Genomic DNA, 20,462 nt, shown 5'->3' with positions numbered 1-20,462 from the left:
TCAGTGTCTTGGAGAATGCATTTATAGTTAAAGTTGCTTTCTTTCCACATCCCCCATATATTTGTCTACCTGCCTGCCTTCCCTTGGTCATCTGACAGCCATGTCTTGTGGCCCTCAAACACCTGGCATTTATTCTGTATGGTTCTTATGTTAAGCAAGTTTGGACACTCCTGCTGTAAATCTATGAAATAACAAGCTGGTTTATTCTGAAATTCTCTTGTACACCCACTAACCAACATCAGTTTGCAGTATGATCTCTGGTGCCTCTTCCTTTTCTCTAACCAGCTTGAACATCTAGCATATGGTAACAATATTTGTTGTAAGACTTTGAACATAATTTTACTCATGTGAGAAATTAATGCCATGGTCCAATAGTTGCTACGGTGTTTGACATCTTTTTTCAGAACTGCAGTATAAATTGACCTTTTCCAGTCTGTGGGCTCTTGTTTTGTTTTCCATATTTGTCGACATATTCTTAAGATTTTGATGGACTCTTGTGGCTTGGAATAGCTCTGCTGTCACTTAGAATAGCTCTATTGGTATCCCATTTACTTCTGCTGATTTGTTTCTCCCAATTGCTCTCAATACAGCTTTCACTTCACTTTTTAAAACAGTAGGTTCTTCAAAGGATTATTCTTGGAAGGAATGTGTCATCCTTTCATTTGTTTTGTATAGTTCTTCATTGTATTGTTCCCATCTTTTCTTTATTTTGTCCTGTTCAGTTAATGTATTAATTAATATTTGATTGCATATCTCTAAATAAGAGTTTAGAATGCAGCAACCAGAACATTGAGATTAGCTGTAGGAATCATAATAATACTTCCTGCTTTCAGTTCTAGAGGCAGTGTGTCCTGGTTTGTTTGTCTTTGGAGTCTTTTCGGTAATATTTGCTTTCTTTGCAAATATGCAGGTACTCGGGTGAGTAAAGTAGTCAATAGGCAAATCAAATTACCAGAGAGATTGGAAGGAGGTAAGAGAAGCTTTGATGAATACTTGAGGAGAGCCATTGGAGAACCATCTATTAACGATTATTCCCCTACTGAGGAAACATGCACCTAGTAAAAACACTGGTTTCTGATCACTGTCACAGACTTGGCCTAAAGGGACTGTACCAAGACCAATGATAAAACAAACACACAACAATGTTATGGTTTGCAGGCATAATTGAAAGCTCTGGCTAGAACCTTTAGCTAGATGTTACACACATGAACATGCAACTGACTTCCACAGGCCTTAAAAAAAAGATGTGAAGTGAAAGTGTAAACGTGGCTGTTCAGTTCTTTGCCAGTTGCTGTTTAGCTTATCCTAATCAATCCAAAGTTGTTCCCTTCTCTCTGGGATTGGGTGGAGATATAGTGGAGAAGTTACAGTTACAGAAAAGGGTCAAGTTTATATACTTCACCTCGCTTCTCTTAAAGTTGCTAGGAAGAGAGGGAGGAAAAGACCTTGTGGATTTGCTACACATACTTACATGATATATATTGTTGGGTCCCAAGTTTCCAACAGTTAGAACTCTGGAAATAAAGAATAAAAAGTACTACTTTATTATAGTGTTTTTCGTGACCTGAAAAGACTGTTCTTTCCACCACCCCCAATCTGAAGCTGTATACAAAAGGCTGAAATAGAATCTACTGCGTAAATTTGCATATTTGATCCAATAGAAATTCCTAATAAACAGCTGATGTCTGCTTGGAGGTTCTGTGCACTGGATCAGACCTCATGAAGGTTAACAAAAGTGTGCATCCATAAAACTGATTATGGTGAGTTTGGTTGTTTTCCTGTTTACAAATATGACAGAAGCCCTCTAACTAGAAGCTTCCAGTTTCATGGTTAAAAATAGCCTGTAAAATTTGCCACTATTATGCAAATTAATTGGTTTGTTAATTTTTAAAATTCTTTGTAGTGAAGCCAGGAGAGTGATAATAGTAATGGTAGTGATAGTACTGTCACAACTAGTAGTGGTAATTCATCTGTTATCAGAATGGAAGTGTGATCTCCTTATTGGTCAAAGATAAGTTATGCAATGGCAAACCACCTCATAAAAAGTCTGCCATGAAAATGTGAAAGCAACATCACCACAGAGTCTGAAACGACTGTTGCTCGCACACGGGACTACCTTTACCTTTTTTTTTTAAAGCTATGTAAACTAGGAACTGGAATTTCGAGGTTCCTTGCAACTGAGATTTAAATTGTCCTTTTAACTATTGGTCATATGTGGGTTCAGGTAGCTGGCTCCAGGTTGCCTCAGCCTTCCATCCTTCCGAGGTCGGTAAAATGAGTACCCAGCTTGGTGGGGGGAAAGTGTAGATGACTGTGGAAGACAATGGCAAACCATCCCATAAAAAGTCTGCCGTGAAAACATGAAAGCAATGTTACCCCAGAGTCAGAAACGACTGGTGCTTGCACAGGGGACTACCTTTACCTTTAGTATCTTATAACATTTGTTTTGTCATGTTGTAAAAGTGACCTTATTTGTATTTTGAAGCTTGCTTTTCCTTATGTTGAATTTCAACTATACAAATAAATGAAGAGTCTTGTAGCACCCTGAAGACTGTTTAATGAGGGAAAATTGCTTCATTTATAGTTTGCTTTTCTTGCTGAGACTCATACTCCTACAAGGAATCGAGTGCTCTACAGCAGACATCAGCAAGATTTTTGTGCCCAGGGAAAAGAAAAAAAATGTGAGCAATGGATTAAAAGTCCTTAGTTCATGACATTTCTTTGCCAAGTCCAAGGTATACAGATAAGCACTGTGATAATTCACAACAGCTACTTAATTACATCAAGCAACACTACATCTGTAGAGAAGAAGATGCTGTCATGGCACTTATGGAAGCAAACTTTCCTGCCTTCTCCTTCCCACTGCAGCCTCTGACATTGTGTCATGGAGTCAGTAGACGGCAAAGTGGGAGTCTGCAGCAAGATGCAAATTGACATCATTCTCTCCTTTCTGCTTCTGCAAGTGAAAAACATAGTTCAGATGTTCTCATGTTAAGCCCCTGACTAATATCACATGTACCAATAAATTCCAATTCAGCAATTTCCTATTAAAGGTAAAGATAGTCCCCTGTGCAAGCACCAGTCATTTCCGACTTGTAAGCCGAAATGCCCTCAAAACGAGGTTGGGGAATTAGTTAGGTGGGCACCTGGCTCATTAGGAATCTTTTTACCAATATATACCAGGCTCAACCATCCAGAAGGTAAATGCTCAATAAAAAGGACTCTAATTTAATAAAAAACAATTGTAATTTATTTAGAATAATAGTTCTTTCATACAAGATAAAAATACAAAACAATCACACATTCACACAGGTCTAAGAAATACAGATAGATTGATAGGGGAACATATACGGGTAGACAGACAGGGCAATATTTACCTCTCGCAGACTCCAAGGAAGGCTCCGATGGCGACAGTTGAGGGAATGGGGGAGGACCCGAAACTGATCAGGAATCGGGGATGGATCTATACAGCGGAAGGTGGGTTGCTGAATAGAAGCACACCTGTGGGTAGCTAGTCCACAGGTTATAAGGCCTCACCTGTGCCCTTAGGGGAAGGGAGGCAACGGGGAGGAGGAATGGGAGGCTCTGTGATGACCATGAAGGCTGGACATGAACAGAGCCAATGGCGAGTCCTTTGGTGACACCGGATTGGGTGTTTGCTTTGACTAATGAACTTCACCTTCGTCCTGGGCACCCTGGAAACTTCCAGGTTGCGACAGGGCCTGGGGTGGCTCCAAAGGTGTCAGTATGGAGATGGCTGGGTACTTGGGATTAAGTGGGCTTATCTGGGAAGGTGACAATAGGGAATCAAATATTGACCTAGGTATCCCCGGGGAAACAAAAGGACTTGGTTGTGACAGGAGAGGTTCTTCCTCATTTCTCATCGTCTTCTGGGCAAGAGTTATTGTTTAGGGTATTGCTAAGCAATCAGGACTAACAGTTGAGCTATTAATCCATTCATGGAGCAAATGGGTTGCTTGCGGGCTAAGGGTGACTCAGGGTGTGTACGTGAGCTTCCCACTATGAAGGAATGAAATCCAGCCTGGCAGGAAGATGGCTACAAGTGGTGTTAGCGAGACACAGTGGATTCCATGCTCAGCGCGTCAACACCGGTCGCCTGGATAGCTCCGTGGCGGCACAGCTTCTTCCCTACCAGGGCAGACCCACGCAATGACGGGGAAACGTTCGTGCACGTTGGCAAGCACTCTATACCAGTTTAGAATGCCTGCACACTTAGGCTGTTTACACACATGAGTCCCTTTTAGTCCCTGGATGGTTTTGCTCACACCCTCTGGCCAAAGGTGTGCAAGCTCACTTCTCCAGGCACCCTGGCAACCGTACTGGTGACTATAATATTGGGGAAAGAGGGGTCATTTCCTCACAGACTCTGGGGTGATGGTGCTTTCACAATGTTTTCACGGCAGACTTTTTACGGGGTGGTTTGCCATTGCCTTCCCCAGTCATCTACACTTTCCCCCCAGAAAGCTGGGTACTCAACTTACCGACCTCAGAAGGACAGAAGGCTGAGTCGACCTGGAGCCGGCTACCTGAACCCAGCTTCTGCCGGGATCAAACTCAGGTTGTGAGCAGGGAGCTCAGACTGCAGTACTGCAGCTTTAACACTCTGCACCACGGGGCTCTTAGTTGCTATTAGAACCCCATTTTGAAGTTTCTTTGAAGAATACTGACTTTCAATCAGTACAAACAACAAACGAGGAGGCTGTGTCCAAAATAATCTACCCAAAGCCACAAAGGCACACATAAAAACATAATAATTGTTTTTAGAGCATTCAGTAGGGCACCATGATTCATTACAATAAAATCAATTTTGTCAATTTCATTGTTAATTTCATTGATAGCATAATGGGATTTGGCAAGCAGTTTTAGAGCTGTTTACACTTGCAGTGTGTTTTTTTTTAATTCGTCAGCATTTTTAAATTTATTAAAAACTTCAATTAACAATTTCTATGAATTAAAAGTGCATAACATATAAAATTGTATTTTATAAATTAAGCATACCATGCAATATAGATGTGTGCATTGGTAAATTATTGATTTGTAATTAAAGAGTGTTATTAAGGTAGGATAAAGCTATTACTTATTTACTGCATTTAGATTGTGTGCGTTCCGAGTGCTTGGTCTGAGCGTTTGGGAACACCAGCAGTCCGTGCTTGATTCAGTGAATGAAATGTGATTGTATCACTTGGTAAGTGGTGCAGGTATATCCCACGGGGACTTTTGGAACTCTACAGAGCCCTTGGAATTGATACAGGTCTTCATCCAAGAAAGCAACACAGAACGGAGTTGGTCCTCCTTATGTATTGCTTATTGGTTTCTTTGGATGTTTAAGTGGGTCAGCATGTGGAAATGAATGTGTGAATTGGTTTTCTATAAGTTCTAAAAAGTTTCTTGCAGCAAGTTTTTGGGCTTTGCGGCTTTGGGTGGAGACTTTTGATCAGTAGCAGTGTTTCCTGATAGAATATTTTCTCACTAGCATCTGACTGTTGCTACTATTTATGTCAAAATTGTGTCTATTTATTCTTTTGTGTGAAGACTGTGTAAATTGCAAAATGTTTACAGATAATTGCATATATCACGGTGGGTGTCAAGCAGGTGAATAAGACAGTGAAGTTAGCTGAAGTTGCTAAGTTCTGTAACAGACCCTGAAAGAATCTTCAATCCAGCTCTGTGCACTTGGTTGATTTCATAAACCTTATTTCCTGTGTGAATATCTCTGTTAGATGGTGCGTTATTAGTGACTTTTTGAGATTCGAGGATATCTGTGATTAGGCCTAAGACCTATAAGAAAAAAAATTATTTACCGTACTTCATTTATACCTTGCCTTTCTCCAAAAGGGACCCAGAGTGGCTTACAACATTCTCCCCTTCTTCATTTTATCCTCACAGACCAAGAGCATGTAACTGACCCAAGGTTGACCAGCAAGCTTTCATGACAGAGTAGAGATTCATACCTGGGTCTCCCATATCTTAATTGGACACTCTGACTGTATAGTATACCTCTATCATAACACTATAAAAGTGTGCTTCCTGGTAAAGATAAATTATGTGTTGAATTGATCACACTTATTATCATAGTAGAGGCACAGTATGAAATTTGTGCTAAAATTTTTTCTCATCCTTGGTTTTTTTTTTCTTTCTACTTCAAGGTTCGCTTCTCTTATATGAGAATGAAGTATCTTTTCTTCTCATGGCTAGGAGTATTTATTGGCAGCTGGATTATTTATGTTCAGTACTCATCTTACACAGAACTTTGCAGAGGGCATGACTGCAAGAAAATAATAGTAAGTATAATGGCTGAAATATTTTTAAAAATTTCTAAACATCAACTTTGCAGCCTGATCAGGTTTGCTCAAAAGTAAACCTCACTTGCTCCCAAGTAATGTCTATTTTATTCAGTGGTTGTCTCCAAGTAGTTATAACTTATATCAAAACATCAGTCCAGAACCCATTAGTATCATTAATACCAGATTGACTAGTGATATTTGTGACAGTGTCAGTGATCCTCTTTTGTAAGTGTGGGTGATTGCACCAGACATGTGATACAAAAAGAGTGCACATGAGACTAGGCAGAGGTCTCTTGCTGACAGATGTTGTGTGGGGTGGTAAGTACCAAGGACAAAAATTGGATCATACGATCAGGATTGAACAGAGGGTATCCACATGATAACCTGAAACTGAAACACTTCAAATAGTGGTTCTGCCTAATTTAAAATAGATTACATATAGCCAATATGTAGGATAAGATCTGCTTTCTAAATAATCAGCAAAAGTCTTTTCATAGTGGGAAGATGAGGTGAGTCTCAGGTGGTCTGACAGCTACCTTTTTTCCTCCTCCACAGTGTGATAAATATAAGACTGGAGTTATTGATGGATCAGCTTGCAGTAGTCTTTGTACAAGACAAACTCTGTATTTTGGAAAATGTTTGTCAACCAAACCTAATAACCAGGTATGCTTTTATTTTTTACACCAAGTTCAGAAAATATGAGATGATAAAATTCCAAAGATGATTCTCTTTCCCAGTGTATTATGGCTAAAAGATAGGTAAAATGCATTCAAAGGACTTTGTGTTAAATAGGCTCACAATATTGTCAACCTTGAATATTTCAAATTTGCCTTCTGATAAATACTTGGCCAGAATGATTATGTAATGCCATTTATATAACCTTATTTTGAAACAGGAAAATCCGAGTGTTTATTTTCACATCAATCCCATGATACAGGTTAGGTTGTGAGAGGAAGATTGGCCCAAGGTCACAAAGTGAGTTTCGTGGCAGTGCAGAGATTTGAATCCCAGTCTCCCAGATCCAGGAGTCCCATGGCACACTGTGATAAACTGCAGTACTGCAGTTCAAGCTCTGCTTACAACCTGAGTTCAGCAAACACCCCATAACAAAAAGTCTGCTAACATAAACCCATGGGTCAGTAATGACTTGGTCTTTACCTTTACCTTGGCCTACTTTTACCTTCCTTCCCAGATCCTATTCTTACCCTGTAGCCACTGCAGCACACCTGCTCATCCCCGCAGAAAACATGGCTTACTGATCTCATTACTTAGCAGCAGCCAGCTTCAGCTAGACCAGGGCCTCAAACTTAGTACACTTTAAAATATTTTCAGTAACATTTTATAAAGATGATAATACATTAAAGACAAAATTTACCACCAGCTGACTCTGAATTTTATTGTTTCAGAAACAGGTTATTACTTAATGGTAATTCTGCAAAGCTTTTTACTGATAAAATATCACAATTTAACTCTGATAACTCTGATCTGGATTCCAGTTGTAATATAGGTCAGTTAGAAGAAATGTCTAATATTGTTAAGCGCCGATATTTCTCAATAAGCAGTCTTTTGTTTTAAATCAAAGCTGTTTTATTTTAGAAACTCAGAAGCTGTACCAAGGACACAAGCCTTGGGAGTAATGACGTATACAGAGTTACACAGTTGCTATATAGGATATCTTCAAAGGTTACAATACTGCTCCAGCAGCATGTTTACCCCTTTAATACGGAATGGTCCCAAAAACTTGTATGCCAGTTTTTTAGAAGTTTGTGGTAGAGGCAAGTTCTTGGTAGAGAGGAACACTGTATCTCCCACTTTAAAATCCCAAGCAGGAGAATGATGCTTATCGTAATGCTTTTTAAAGTTCTCTTTAGCCAATTCCAAATTTTCTTGGATATTGTTCCAAGCCTTCCCCAACTTTCCCCACCATTGCTGAAAAGTTGAGGGTATTTCAGGCATTGTTTCCCCCGGTGGTAGTAGAAAAGGGTTCCCTTCATACCCATTCACTAGCAGAAAGGGGGAGGATTTGGTGGAGCTATGTATGCTGTTATTATATCCATACTCTGCAAATGGAAGCAACTCTGCCCAGTTCGATTGCTGATAAAGTACTCAAAGCATCTTAAGTACTGCTCCAGCAGCATGTTTATCCTTTCTGTCTGGCCGTCCATCTGGGGGTGGTACGCAGAACTCAAGGCTTGCTCAATTCCGGTTAGTTTATAAAACTCCCGCCAGAAGTTGGCAACGAACTGGACTCCTCTGTCACTAATTAACTTATCCAGGAATGAGTGTAATTTCACCACGTTGGAAGAATAGTTGAGCTAGTCTTTTAGCCCTGGGTATTTGAGAGCATGGAGTGAAGTGGGCTTGTTTAAAAAAAGTGTCCACTACTACAAGAATTACAGTCTTTCCCTGAGAAGGGGGAAGCTCTACGATAAAATCCAATGAGACTATCGACCACGGGGAGGGATGGTGGCTCAGTGGTAGAGCATCTGCTTGGGAAGCAGAAGGTCTTAGGTTCAATCCCCGGCATCTCCAAAAAAGGGTCCAGGCAAATAGGTGTGAAAAACCTCAGCTTGAGACCCTGGAGAGCCGCTGCCAGTCTGAGAGGACAATACTGACTTTGATGGACCAAAGGTCTGATTCAGTATAAGGCAGCTTCATATGTTCACGATCTGGTTGTTGTCTCCAGTGGCTGTAATAACCCTGGGGGCTTCCGCCCACCTTCTCCCCCGCTCCCAGATGAGGAGGAAGAACAGAACCCAGACCCAAGGGACTTCCTCCAAACGATGTGGTTAGAAATGGCAGAGATGGCCAAAGGTTTAAGAGAAGAAATGCGAGCCAACAATGCATTCATGGCCCAAGAGGTGAGGAGGCATCTGGGAGTGGGTTGGGGCATCGCTCTTCCCGACCATCTCCCCCGCTTGCCTCCAAGGTGCCCTGGTCACCGTCGTCTCCCATCCTTGAGCATAGGGGGGCATTGCCAAGATTGTCTCTCTCCGAGTGGGTGCTTCATCCATTAGGCTGGTGGACCTCCTGGGGCCCCAATCTGTCGGGGTAATGAACAGCCGCTGTATATGCAGCGGAGACCCTTGCCCGGCCAGCCTCTTGGCGTCAAGTACGTGCCACGGAGGTTGTCTGGGGGCTGCGTCGGGTCCTTGATCTTCGTCAATTGGTCGTTCCGGGTCTTCGGGGGCCTCTCTGTTCTCTGGAGCTCTCTCCGCCATTTGGGTGGAAAGTTTCTAATTCGGTTACGTCCCCAAGTGAAATTACTCCCAAAATGTCAAGCGCCGATATTTCTCAATAAGCAGTCTTTTGTTTTAAATCAAAGCTGTTTTATTTTAGAAACTCAGAAGCTGTACCAAGGACACAAGCCTTGGGAGTAATGACGTATACAGAGTTACACAGTTGCTATAGAGGATATCTTCAAAGGTTACAATACAGATGCATACTTGAGTCACGGGTTCAAAGGTTGCTAAACACTATCTCTTCTATTACTAAGGAATTTGGGCTATTAAAAACATCTCCCGTTCTCACACTTCACTAGCAGAAGATAAGAGATGTCTGTGTGAACCTATGGGAGAGGCGACTTGAAAGTGGTACCAGCCAGGCTGTAGCATAAAAATCCTTGGGCCAGATGGATTTATTACTTGTCCAATGGCTGTAAATAAAGGGGGAGCAGTAAAGAGCTGGTGACCTGCTCTTTGTCTAAGAACCCATCATGTTACAGAAATAAAGCATGCTTAACAAGTACACTGCCTAATTTGTCTTCAAACTGTTTTGACCCAGGTTCTCTGATGGGTTAAGGCAGGATCCTGGGATCTCTAAAGGTCAGCGCCCTGGACCCTTGCCCATCCTTACTGATAAAATCATATAAGGACTATACCTACAAGCCAGATTAAGACTAACTCAGTGCACATTCCTTCAGCCACTCAAAGAGACAGTATCTGTGCACTATTTTAAAAACCATTCCTACAGAAAAACAAAGTGGCCAATTATTGTCTGGTCTCTAATCTGCTCTTTGTAGGCAAAGTGATTGACACAGTACTAGCAGACCAACTCTGGTCGTCTTGGATAACTCACCACTCTAGACCTGTTTCAGTCTAGCTTTAGGCCAGGCTATGGGATAGAAACAGCCTTATTGGCTTTAATTGATTACCTCCACTGGAATGTGGACAAAGGCCATGACTCTTTATTGCTCCTGTTGGATTTATCTGCAGCCTTTGGTACAGTGGACTGTGCCACCTTGCTGATGTGTTTAGAGGCAGACGTTGGTATCAGGGGATGTGCTTTGGACTGGTTCAAATTTCCTTACTAAATTTCCTGGTGATGTGATAGAGATCCTGAATAGCTGACAGACTGCTGTGGTTAAATGGCTAACAGACAAACAAATGAAAACCAAATCCTGGAAATACGAAGATGTAATGCTGGTGGGGAAGGTGGACATCTTGCAGGAAAGTGTGCTACCCACTTTTGATGGCATTCAGTTGACTCTATCTGCCTCTGTTAAGACCCTAGAGGTTATGCCAGATCCAATATTACTACTGGAGAAACAAGTTAATGCAGTTGTAAAAAAAATGCTTTCTTCCAGTTCAGTGTAGCACAAACGATAACACCACTGATCTGGCTTCCTGTCTGTGCCACAGTAAAATTGAGACTAGGCTACTGTAATGCACTCAACGTAAGGGTCTTCTTTTAAAGACAAATCAGAGACTTGGTGCAGAATGGCATAGCTCAGTTATTATCAGGAATTTTGCTGAGCATGCACATTATTCCCATTCTACAGTCACTCCATTGACTGCTCATCAGTAGCCAGGCTCAGTTAAAGGTGCTGGGTATTGTAAACCCCTTCATTGGCCTTGGCCCCCCTCTCCAGGCATGTTTAGCCTGGAGAGGAGGCAGTTGAGAGGTGATATGATCACCATCTTCAAGTACTTCAAGGTTTGTCATATAGAGGAGGGTGTGGAATTGTTTTCTGTGGCCCCAGAGGGTAGGACCAGAACCAATGGGTTGAAATTAAATCAAAAGAGTTTCCATCTCAACATTAGGAAGAACTTCCTGACCGTTAGGGCGATTTCTCAGTGGAACAGGCTTCCTCGGGAGGTGGTGGGGTCTCCTTCCTTGGAGGTTTTTAAACAGAGGCTAGATGACCATCTGACAGCAATGAAGATCCTGTGAATTTAGGGGAAGGTATTTGTGAGTTTCCTGCATTGTGCAGCGGGTTGGACTAGATGACCCTGGTGGTCCCTTCCAACTCTATCTGCGAGAAAACCACTGCCCCTATGCATCACCATGACAGCTTTGCTCATCTGAGCAGAGCTTTTTGCAAATGGGCAAAATCAACAACTGCCTGTAAGCATTTATTCTCTTTTGTGGCCCCCACACCTTATGGAATGGTCCACCTGACAAGGTCAAGAAGGTTCCTATTCTCCTGGCTTCTCACAAACTATGCAAAACTGAATTAATCAGGAGGGCTTTTTAACACAGGTAATAGAGGTATACTGTAATGAAATGCCTCAGAAGGAAAAAGGAATAGGGACTGTGGAGTATACTACTGTGTGTACTGTCTGTTGATGTAAGTATGATCCTGCTAAGTAATTGCTGGATCATTTAAGAATTATGCTATGGATATGGTGTAAGAATCTCAGCTTTGGTTTTTATTTGATTTGCACCACCCAATTTAGTGAGTTCATAACTTGATTTGTTTTTAATTTACAAATCAATAAAACATACTCTTTCTCATAATTGCTAGGGATAGTCATCTTTTAAAAGTTAATTGTAACTTTGAAACTGCCGAGTTTAGCTAATACTGTCTTGGTATAATAGCATCCAGTCATTGCTATCAGTTTTATGAAACAATATTTTGAAGGTAAATTTTGTGAAAAAATTCAATCCTACATCTCTGCATATGCGAACAACACTTCTGAAGAAGAAAAAAATGACATTATTTTTTTGTGTGCACGTATCCCAGCAGGTAGTTTTCTACATATGATAAAAGGGAGCATTCCTGTTCGAGAATGGCATCAGATGCCACCCCCAGCATTTTGTAGGTGCTTTATTAAAAACTAAGTGAAATTCTTTTTTCATATCTGCTGCCAGCTGATCAAAGCACCTATTTCATCACTCAGAAGGTTTTTCACCAACTGTAAAATCATTTAATCAGCTAAATATTGCGGTTGTAATGAGAAATAGTTTTTTGTTGTCAAACAGGATTGTCTCCTAGAATCTCCTAGGATTTTCTTTTTGTTCCCTCTGTCTTGTTCAGATGTACCTGGGAGTCTGGGGTAATCTACAAGGTGTTATAAAATGCCAGATGGAAGAAATTGCTCACATTAATCTCAGAACTGAACTGGAACCAAGGAAGGAAACCGTACTATTTGATAAACCAACTAGAGGAACGACAGTTCAGAAATTCAAAGAGATGGTCTATGGGCTTTTTAAGGTATATTTCCCACATGTCCCTTATGGTGATGGACTTTTAGGCTCAGTAATATGGTGATGCCCTGGTTTCCGTTGTTTACTATGTGATGTTAAAATTACCTGTGTTATGGAGTGACCATATACTGCAAATTGTATTTAAAAAGTTTTCACTTCTAAATGGCTAACTGGACATATGTCTAAGAAAAAACTTCTAAATTAGTACAGAACACACTGACTGCATTGCTATATCACGGTAAGCCATGTTTTAAACTGTGATTGGTGCAACAAATTCTGGTTGGTCTACCAGATGTAAATAACGACTTCTAGGTTTCCTTCCAGCAGGGAAGATATAATCTTTCAGCTGCCAAGGTGATCTTGGGGACAGTGCTACTCAGTAGACTCTGGCCTTTGATTACAACAACCACACTTTGTACAAAACATTACTACCAAACTAAGTACAAGGCCCTGTTTTTGAAATCTTGCTGACCAGCAAACCCAAAATTGTTGTACCATCTGCATTTCACAATAATTTGACTATCTAACCAGGGTTTGAGCAATCTATGGTTTATAAGCCATAGTTTATCATGACTTCTGAATGCAACCGCTGGGAAGTCTGCATAGCTAGATGGTATGTTGTGCTGCTAAGCACATTTAGCCCAGTATCATCCTGCTAAAATTACAAAGCAAATAGGTTCAGAAAGGAGAGCAGGAAGGAAAGTGGGAAACAGCTTAAGGGGCTTGACTGTAATGCTGAGGTATATGGCCTGTGTGTTACTTCTTTTGTAAGCAGGGAAAGTGACATAGGAGAAAATAAGGTAGGATCTTGGGGCATGAGTGTTATTTATAGTGTCCTGTCACACAACTAACACTCTACTCATCTGGTGGCCTGAACATGTTTATACCCAGTAAAGTTACCTTTATTTACAGAAAATTCTGGCCTGATTTCTCTGGCATCATTTTGTGGCATTCCCTTAAGCCAGAAGTTCTTGAAGCAGTATGTGCAACTAGAGCTTTAGAACATTCTCATAAAACATTTCCTTTTTAAAAATCTTAATACTGCATGTACAAACTGCATATCATTGAATAGTTGTGTAACTGACATTTCATGGAACTGAGAACAAACTGTACTTAAACGGCTTATTTTCTCTCACTACTGAGATCAGGGAATTATGGTATGACTTTTAATATGCTGCTGTCATTCATACTATTCTAATGGTTAATTCATTACATTTTTTTCCTGACCTGTCTTTGTGTTTAAATACTTGAAATGTTTGAATAACACCACAGCATAAAGTAGCTTAATCCTTGGTCAAATAATCAGAATATTACAAAATGTGCTTTTTTATATATACCTGTTAAATAGTGTTAGAAAAGGCAATGTGTAAAATGGCCCTAAATAATTCACCTGAGAAACTTCAGATACACAGAATAAACTCTTGCTATCCTATCATTGACTAAGGCTTATGTCAAGATTTTATTAATTTCTTCCAGTGATTCTCAGTTATGTAAAGGTCAGTGTTAGTATCAAGCAACTGTTTAATTGTTGAAAGAAAGAAATGCATATGATATTTGACTATGTATACATGGTTTCTTTCTAGGCAAAACTAGGTGAGCAGGGAAACCTTCCCGATTTGGTTAATCTCATCTTGTCTGTTGCTGATGGAAACAAAGATGGCAGAGTTTCCTTGCCGGAAGCAAAGTCAGCCTGGGCCCTACTTCAGTTAAATGAATTTCTGCTAATGGTAATACTTCAGGATAAAGAACATACCCCCAAATTATTGGGCTTCTGTGGGGATCTTTATGTGATGGAAAAAGTTGAATATACCTCTCTCTTTGGAATAAGCCTTCCATGGATCATAGAACTTTTCATTCCCTCTGGTTTCAGAAGAAACATAGACCAGTGGTTTACTCCATCATGGCCAAGAAAGGCAAAAATAGCCATAGGGCTTCTAGAATTTGTGGAAGACATTTTCCATGGACCATATGGGAATTTTCTTATGTGTGATACGAGTGCCAAAAACTTGGGTTATAATGACAAATATGACTTGAAAATGGTGGATATGAGAAAAATAGTGCCAGAAATGAACTTGAAAGAACTGATTAAAGATCGTCACTGTGAGTCTGACTTGGATTGTGTGTATGGATCAGACTGTAGGACTGTGTGTGACCAAAGTAAAATGAAATGTACCACAGAAATAATTCAGCCAAATTTAGCAAAGGTGTGCCATTTACTTAAGGACTACTTGCTTCGTGGGGCTCCTTTGGAAATACATGAGGAGCTAGAGAAACAACTGTACTCTTGCATTGCCCTGAAAGTCTCGGCTAACCAGATGGAGATGGAGCATTCCTTAATACTCAACAATTTAAAAACTTTATTGTGGAAAAAAATATCTCATACAAATGATTCTTAATTTGTCTCTGAAGGAAACATGGCTACTGCTGTAGGAACTGACCACGTTGTGAAACACAGCTTCAATATGTTTTAAATAGTCCACTTAGCTTCATCAATTTCATCAGTACTTCTTCAGACACGGCCATCCCAATGATTTTTCCAGCTGGAAAAATGAAGTGTGTTCTCCAGTATCTGCTTTGACAGAGGGAACTTGAAGCCATATGGCTGCAGCAATCTCATGTGGGGAGAAAGAATGTAGGCTCCATGTTCTCTTTCTGCCCTTACCCAAATTAACATTTTTTACCATGGGCATGTTGTTGGTCGTATTTAGTGTGCTCCCCCAAGGTTAATGATGTGTGACAAACTTGTATTTTCAGAAAAAAATGGGGCTCACAGCTCTTGCACTATAGTTTGAATACATGGCCATTTCCAAGACTCCCTGCATAGGGGAATCTGCCATGTCAGACAGACGGTTTGTAATTTAACCTGCCTGTTACACTGTTTTTCCATAGGCAGGGAGTTTTGAAATAGGAGACTGCTGAAACTCATGAGTCCTACCTGCACTCTTAAGTAATCTAGTCCCAAGCAGGCTTCAGCCCTTTAATACTGTGAGAAGCTTCACTCTCCTTCCCCTCACCCATCCACAGTGAGTTGTTGTTGCTTCAGAAGTTTTTTTTGGAGTCTCAGTTTTTACAAACTCTTAGCTGGAAGACCCACCATTAGAATCTAACATGGTAGAATCCAAGCTGCTGTTTATACATAAAATGAATATTTTCAAGGTTGTCTACTAATTTTAGCAGGGCAGAATTTGCACATTAGTGATTTTTAAGAGAAACTCAATGTGATTGAAAAAATGTTTTAAAGAAACTGAAGGTTTTTGGAACCTATTTTGTTAGCTTTTTACATTTGTACACACATTTACCTCATGCATACATTGAATGTTATTAAGTTAACAGAAATTTCCTAGTTAAACATGCATTGTACCATGCTTGCAGTTACAATCGAAAAAAGCATGTTGCGTGCATATGCATACTGTAGCAGCAATATTTATAGATACCTAGATGAAACTGACAAATTCCACAAATTTATAATAAGGGGTTGTTACACAGTTCTGAAGCCAAGGATTTGGGGGGCACTTTAAACTGATTTTTGTATGTGGGTTAAATTATTTTAGTGCAATTAATAGTCCAATCATAATTGTTACAATTTGATTTGAAATATTTAAAACCATAGCACATGGTTTGGTCAAAAGTAAGCACCTTTAATAGCTTGTTCCCATGCATGTTTTTCTGAAACTTCCACTAGATTCAATAGTCCAATCATAATTGTTACAATTTGATTTGAAATATTTAAAACCATAGCACATGGTTTGGTCAAAAGTAAGCACCTTTAATAGCTTGTTCCCATGCATGTTTTTCTGAAACTTCCACTAGATTCAATAGGAATGTGCATAGGACTGCAGGCTAAAACAATTTGACTTCAACAAGGAAGTAGTTATGTGCTTAACCCTCTGAAGTCAGAGGAGCAACCTATACTTAATACTGATGGGCTTTTCCCCATAACTACCACCAGCCCACATTGGTAAACTATGACATAGTTGCTGGATCCAAGTCTCATCAAATCAGTTAAGTGCTCTAGCTTAGCTGAGTTATGGATCATTTTTATGTGTTGTCCTGAAATTGTATGCAATAGATTGGATCCAGAGGTTCCCATCTGGTAAATATCAATCTCCTAAGTGGAGGGGGAGACCACTGGATCCAACCCACTGTTTTTAAGTTGAATTTTGAATGTATGTTGTGCAGCGTCTAAATTTAGGTGGGCAGCCGTGTTGGTCTGAAGCAATAGAACAAAGTTGGAGTCCAGCAGCACCTTTAAGACCAACAAAGTTTTATTGAGAATATAAGTTTTCATGTGCTAAAAGCATACTTAATCAGACAATGAAATGGGGTACAGTTAGCAGTGCTACATATAGCTTGTGGGTAATGGTTAAGCCTGCAAAATAGTACAAAGTTAGAATCCAATGGCAAAATAGTGAAATTAACAAATTGAAAGGATAACAGTATGATCTGGATAGTATAAGTTGCATGGGAAAACAGCAAAAGGCAATAAACATGTTGGAATTGGAGAATGATGGTGAGAATGGCAGTAAATGTGGAGTCTGTTAATTTCTGGAATCCAACTTTGTTCTGTAATGTCTAAATTTGTTCTAGGACTAGGGTGGGCTGGTTTTTAAACCAGGGCTTGCCTTGCATTAGGGATGCTGGGTTTTCTGGATTGAAACGTTCTCTTTGCTTTACTTTATCTTTGCAAAGCAAACAAAGTGAAATAAGACAATGGTCAGATACATGTATGTTTAAGAGCACTTCTCCTAGTTCAATTTTTGGAACTGTTTGGTAATTTTTCATGTATCTATTTTGTATATTTTACAGGGCTACATGCATGCTCTCCACTTATGAACAAATATGACAACTTTGATTGCAAATAGATAACCTTGGTGTCCTTTTTAGCATCTGGCTGTTAACACTACAGTTAGTGCAGCTGGACAGTTCCCTAAATCTGCTCAAATGACATGTCATTGTTTTGCAGAACTTTAGTGAAGCACTTCTGCACATGAGCCTTGATACTAACACATACTCTCCACCTCTTCACTTGCTATATTTCTATTTCTCTTACAAGCGGGATAAGTCACTAGCTTTTAAATTTTAACATGCTGTCATAACTTATTCTAGCTTCATAATGAACATGCACTCAGAAAACAAAATTGTGTGTTCCCTGTATTAAATAAATGTGAAATACTAATTTGTTTTACAATCATATGCATTGTTGCCTTGTATAAATATTTTTACTAACCCTTATCTTGCACAATGTCCACTTTGGGTTTTTTTGATTGAGGGGTATTCAAGAAGCAGCATTTAATATTTGCAACTATTAAGGAGCCCACATCTTACCAGGCATATGTTCATGTCAGGTAGATCTGAATGTCAGTGGGGCAGGGGAATATTGAGCCAAATATTTCTAGGCATTTGAAATAATTTTGGAATAACTTGTTAACAAAGCAGTTTGTACTGTTTTGATTGCTGTTATGCCATCTTCAAGAGTTTTCATTTTGAATATGAATTGTTTACAATAAACTGGAATTATTTCCCCTTTCTTGAAGTATTGTTCATTTGACTAGTCCTAGGAGGACAAAGAAGATGACTTTCCAGTGGAGGGGAATACTGCAAAGAAGCATTTTAGTTGTAAGTATGAGGTACCAGTCTCAAGGGAAAGGATATCTGCTTTTTCAGGGTGCAGCCATGTTGGTTTGCTTGCACTAGAACAGCTAGATTTGACTCCAGTAACACTGTAGTGACCAACTTTTTTGGGTAGGAGCTTTTGAGAGTCAATGCTTCCTTTAGGCATCAAGCTCAGCATTTATTTTGACCTTTTCCTTGTTTAGTATTTTTGTGGTTGTGGCTGCATAGTAGTCTAAATTGCTCATAAGGTTTATTTAGGAAGGAAAATGTAGTTAGCAGCTGCATTGACCCCACTGTAAAATTCAAACTTTTATTAGACTTAACCAAATAACACATGACAAGGTGCAAGATTTTGAATTCACTAGAATTCATCAGTCTGGATATTACAAAAAATAATTCTTTACAGGAAGATTCTTTGGGATATGGTGAGTCTTGAGCAAATCTGTTGTGTATAGAGCTGTGACTAATGAAAGCCTTATCATCCATATGTCATGTTCTTTATTGGCTGAGTTCAAGTATCATAAATGTAGAAATAAGTTGTTAGCAGCACCAGGGGTTGTTTTGTAGGGGGAAAAGGTGCAGAAGCTCCACCCCCTGATATCAGGGGGTGTGGCATATGTAAATGAGTTATGTTAATGAGAGAATAAAAAAGAAAGTTGTAAGATATGATAAAGAAAATGGATGGGGAGAGAGAAGAAGGAAGGAAAAAAGGAATAGAGAGGAAGGGGGGCAGCGGGGAAACAATGAAACAAAAAAGGGGAGAAAAGAAGGATGGATGAAGAGAGAAGGAAGGAATGGAGGGAGGAAGGGGAAAGGGAGGGAAGGTGAAAGAACAGATGGAGAAGGGATGAAGAGAGGGAGGGGAAAGAGAAGATGGAAACAGGAAGAGAGAAGGAACCCTAGCAGGAAGCTGTTGTTGCTGGGTGGCTAAAACCACCCAGCAACAGAAGCTGGCCCCAGGATCTGTGTGTAGCAGGGAGATTTTCTCCCTGTTGCACATAGACGTCAAGTGGCTGAAACTGGAAAACAGAAGCTGGCCATGGGATGTGTGCAGCAGGGAGCATTTCTCCCTGCTTCACGCAGACCCATGGTTGGAGGCTTCTGTTGGAGGGCGGCTAAACCACCCAAGAACAGAATCTGGCTGCAGGATCTGTGCACAGCAGGGAGATTTCTCCCCACTGCTTGCAGACCCCTGGCTGAGTGGAGAGGAAGGAGGGGCGCTGGAGGTTCAGGAGCTGTGCTTCTGCTGAATCTGTCCCCTAAGCAGCACTCAAATGTGAAATAGTACCTTTTATTGGGACCAGCTAAATTATACACAACTCTGAGCTTGTATGGTCACTGGAACTCATATCAGTCATCCTCCCATGCCTCCCTAATGAGTTACCAAGAGTGCATGTCTATGCTATTGTGTAGGTATCCCAACTCCCACCCTTTTGTGAGGTTAGAGAACTCTTCTTTGTAACTGTCACCAATCAGTCCCTACCCTGTGTTCCCCTCTGTGAGGACAAACTCCCATATCTCTCTCCCTCTTAGCCGCAACTATCCATCTAGTTTGGCTAGGTCTTTGTATTCCTGTGTGATTGAACGATGAGGTGCATTGGTAAGAGTTACAAGAATTGCCTTGCTGGATCAGGCCAGTGGTCCATCTAGTCCAGCATCCTTTTTCGCAGTAGCCAAGCAAGTGTTCTGGCAGGCCATTCTACAGGACATAGAAGCCATTATGGCCTTCTCTTGATGCTGCCTCTTAGCACAGGTATTCAGATGCTTATTGTGACTGAGGCAGTTCTCTTTAGTCACTCTGGTTAATAGCCATTGATAGGCCTCCCCCCATAAATCTTTTAGAACTTGTGCCCATCACTGTGTACTTGGGCAGTGAATGCCACAATTTTGTTTATGGGGCACATTACAAATTTGAAATACAGATTAGGTTTAAGATCATCTTTGCAGAATATAAAGCTTTCTAACCCCCAAAATTCAGCATGAATACACTCTTTTTGACTATCATGCCAGTACCTCTACTGGGTAAGCAAAATAGGCCAAAGTGATGAATTATTGCATTCCAAACAATTTTCTGGTACTTTTCTACTGCACTAGGAAATTCCAACTGGGAATTTA

At 40.3% G+C, this 20,462-nt stretch overlaps 1 protein-coding gene across 1 annotated transcript in view; it reads left to right on the top strand.

Moving 5' to 3' along the window:
- Positions 1-15,421, top strand: part of DIPK1A (divergent protein kinase domain 1A) — a 34,533-nt gene extending 19,112 nt beyond the window's left edge. The window contains exons 2-5 of the mRNA XM_060232198.1: positions 6,168-6,302; positions 6,861-6,968; positions 12,565-12,741; positions 14,318-15,421. Coding sequence (XP_060088181.1) covers positions 6,168-6,302; positions 6,861-6,968; positions 12,565-12,741; positions 14,318-15,130 — 1,233 coding nt within the window. The 3' untranslated portion in view covers positions 15,131-15,421. The remainder of the gene's footprint in view (positions 1-6,167; positions 6,303-6,860; positions 6,969-12,564; positions 12,742-14,317) is intronic.
- The last annotated feature ends 5,041 nt before the right edge of the window (positions 15,422-20,462 follow it).

Source organism: Heteronotia binoei, chromosome 2 (assembly GCF_032191835.1).
Source record: "Heteronotia binoei isolate CCM8104 ecotype False Entrance Well chromosome 2, APGP_CSIRO_Hbin_v1, whole genome shotgun sequence".
NCBI classification, from domain to species: Eukaryota; Metazoa; Chordata; class Lepidosauria; order Squamata; family Gekkonidae; genus Heteronotia; species Heteronotia binoei.
This window is presented reverse-complemented; position numbering and strand designations above follow the sequence as displayed.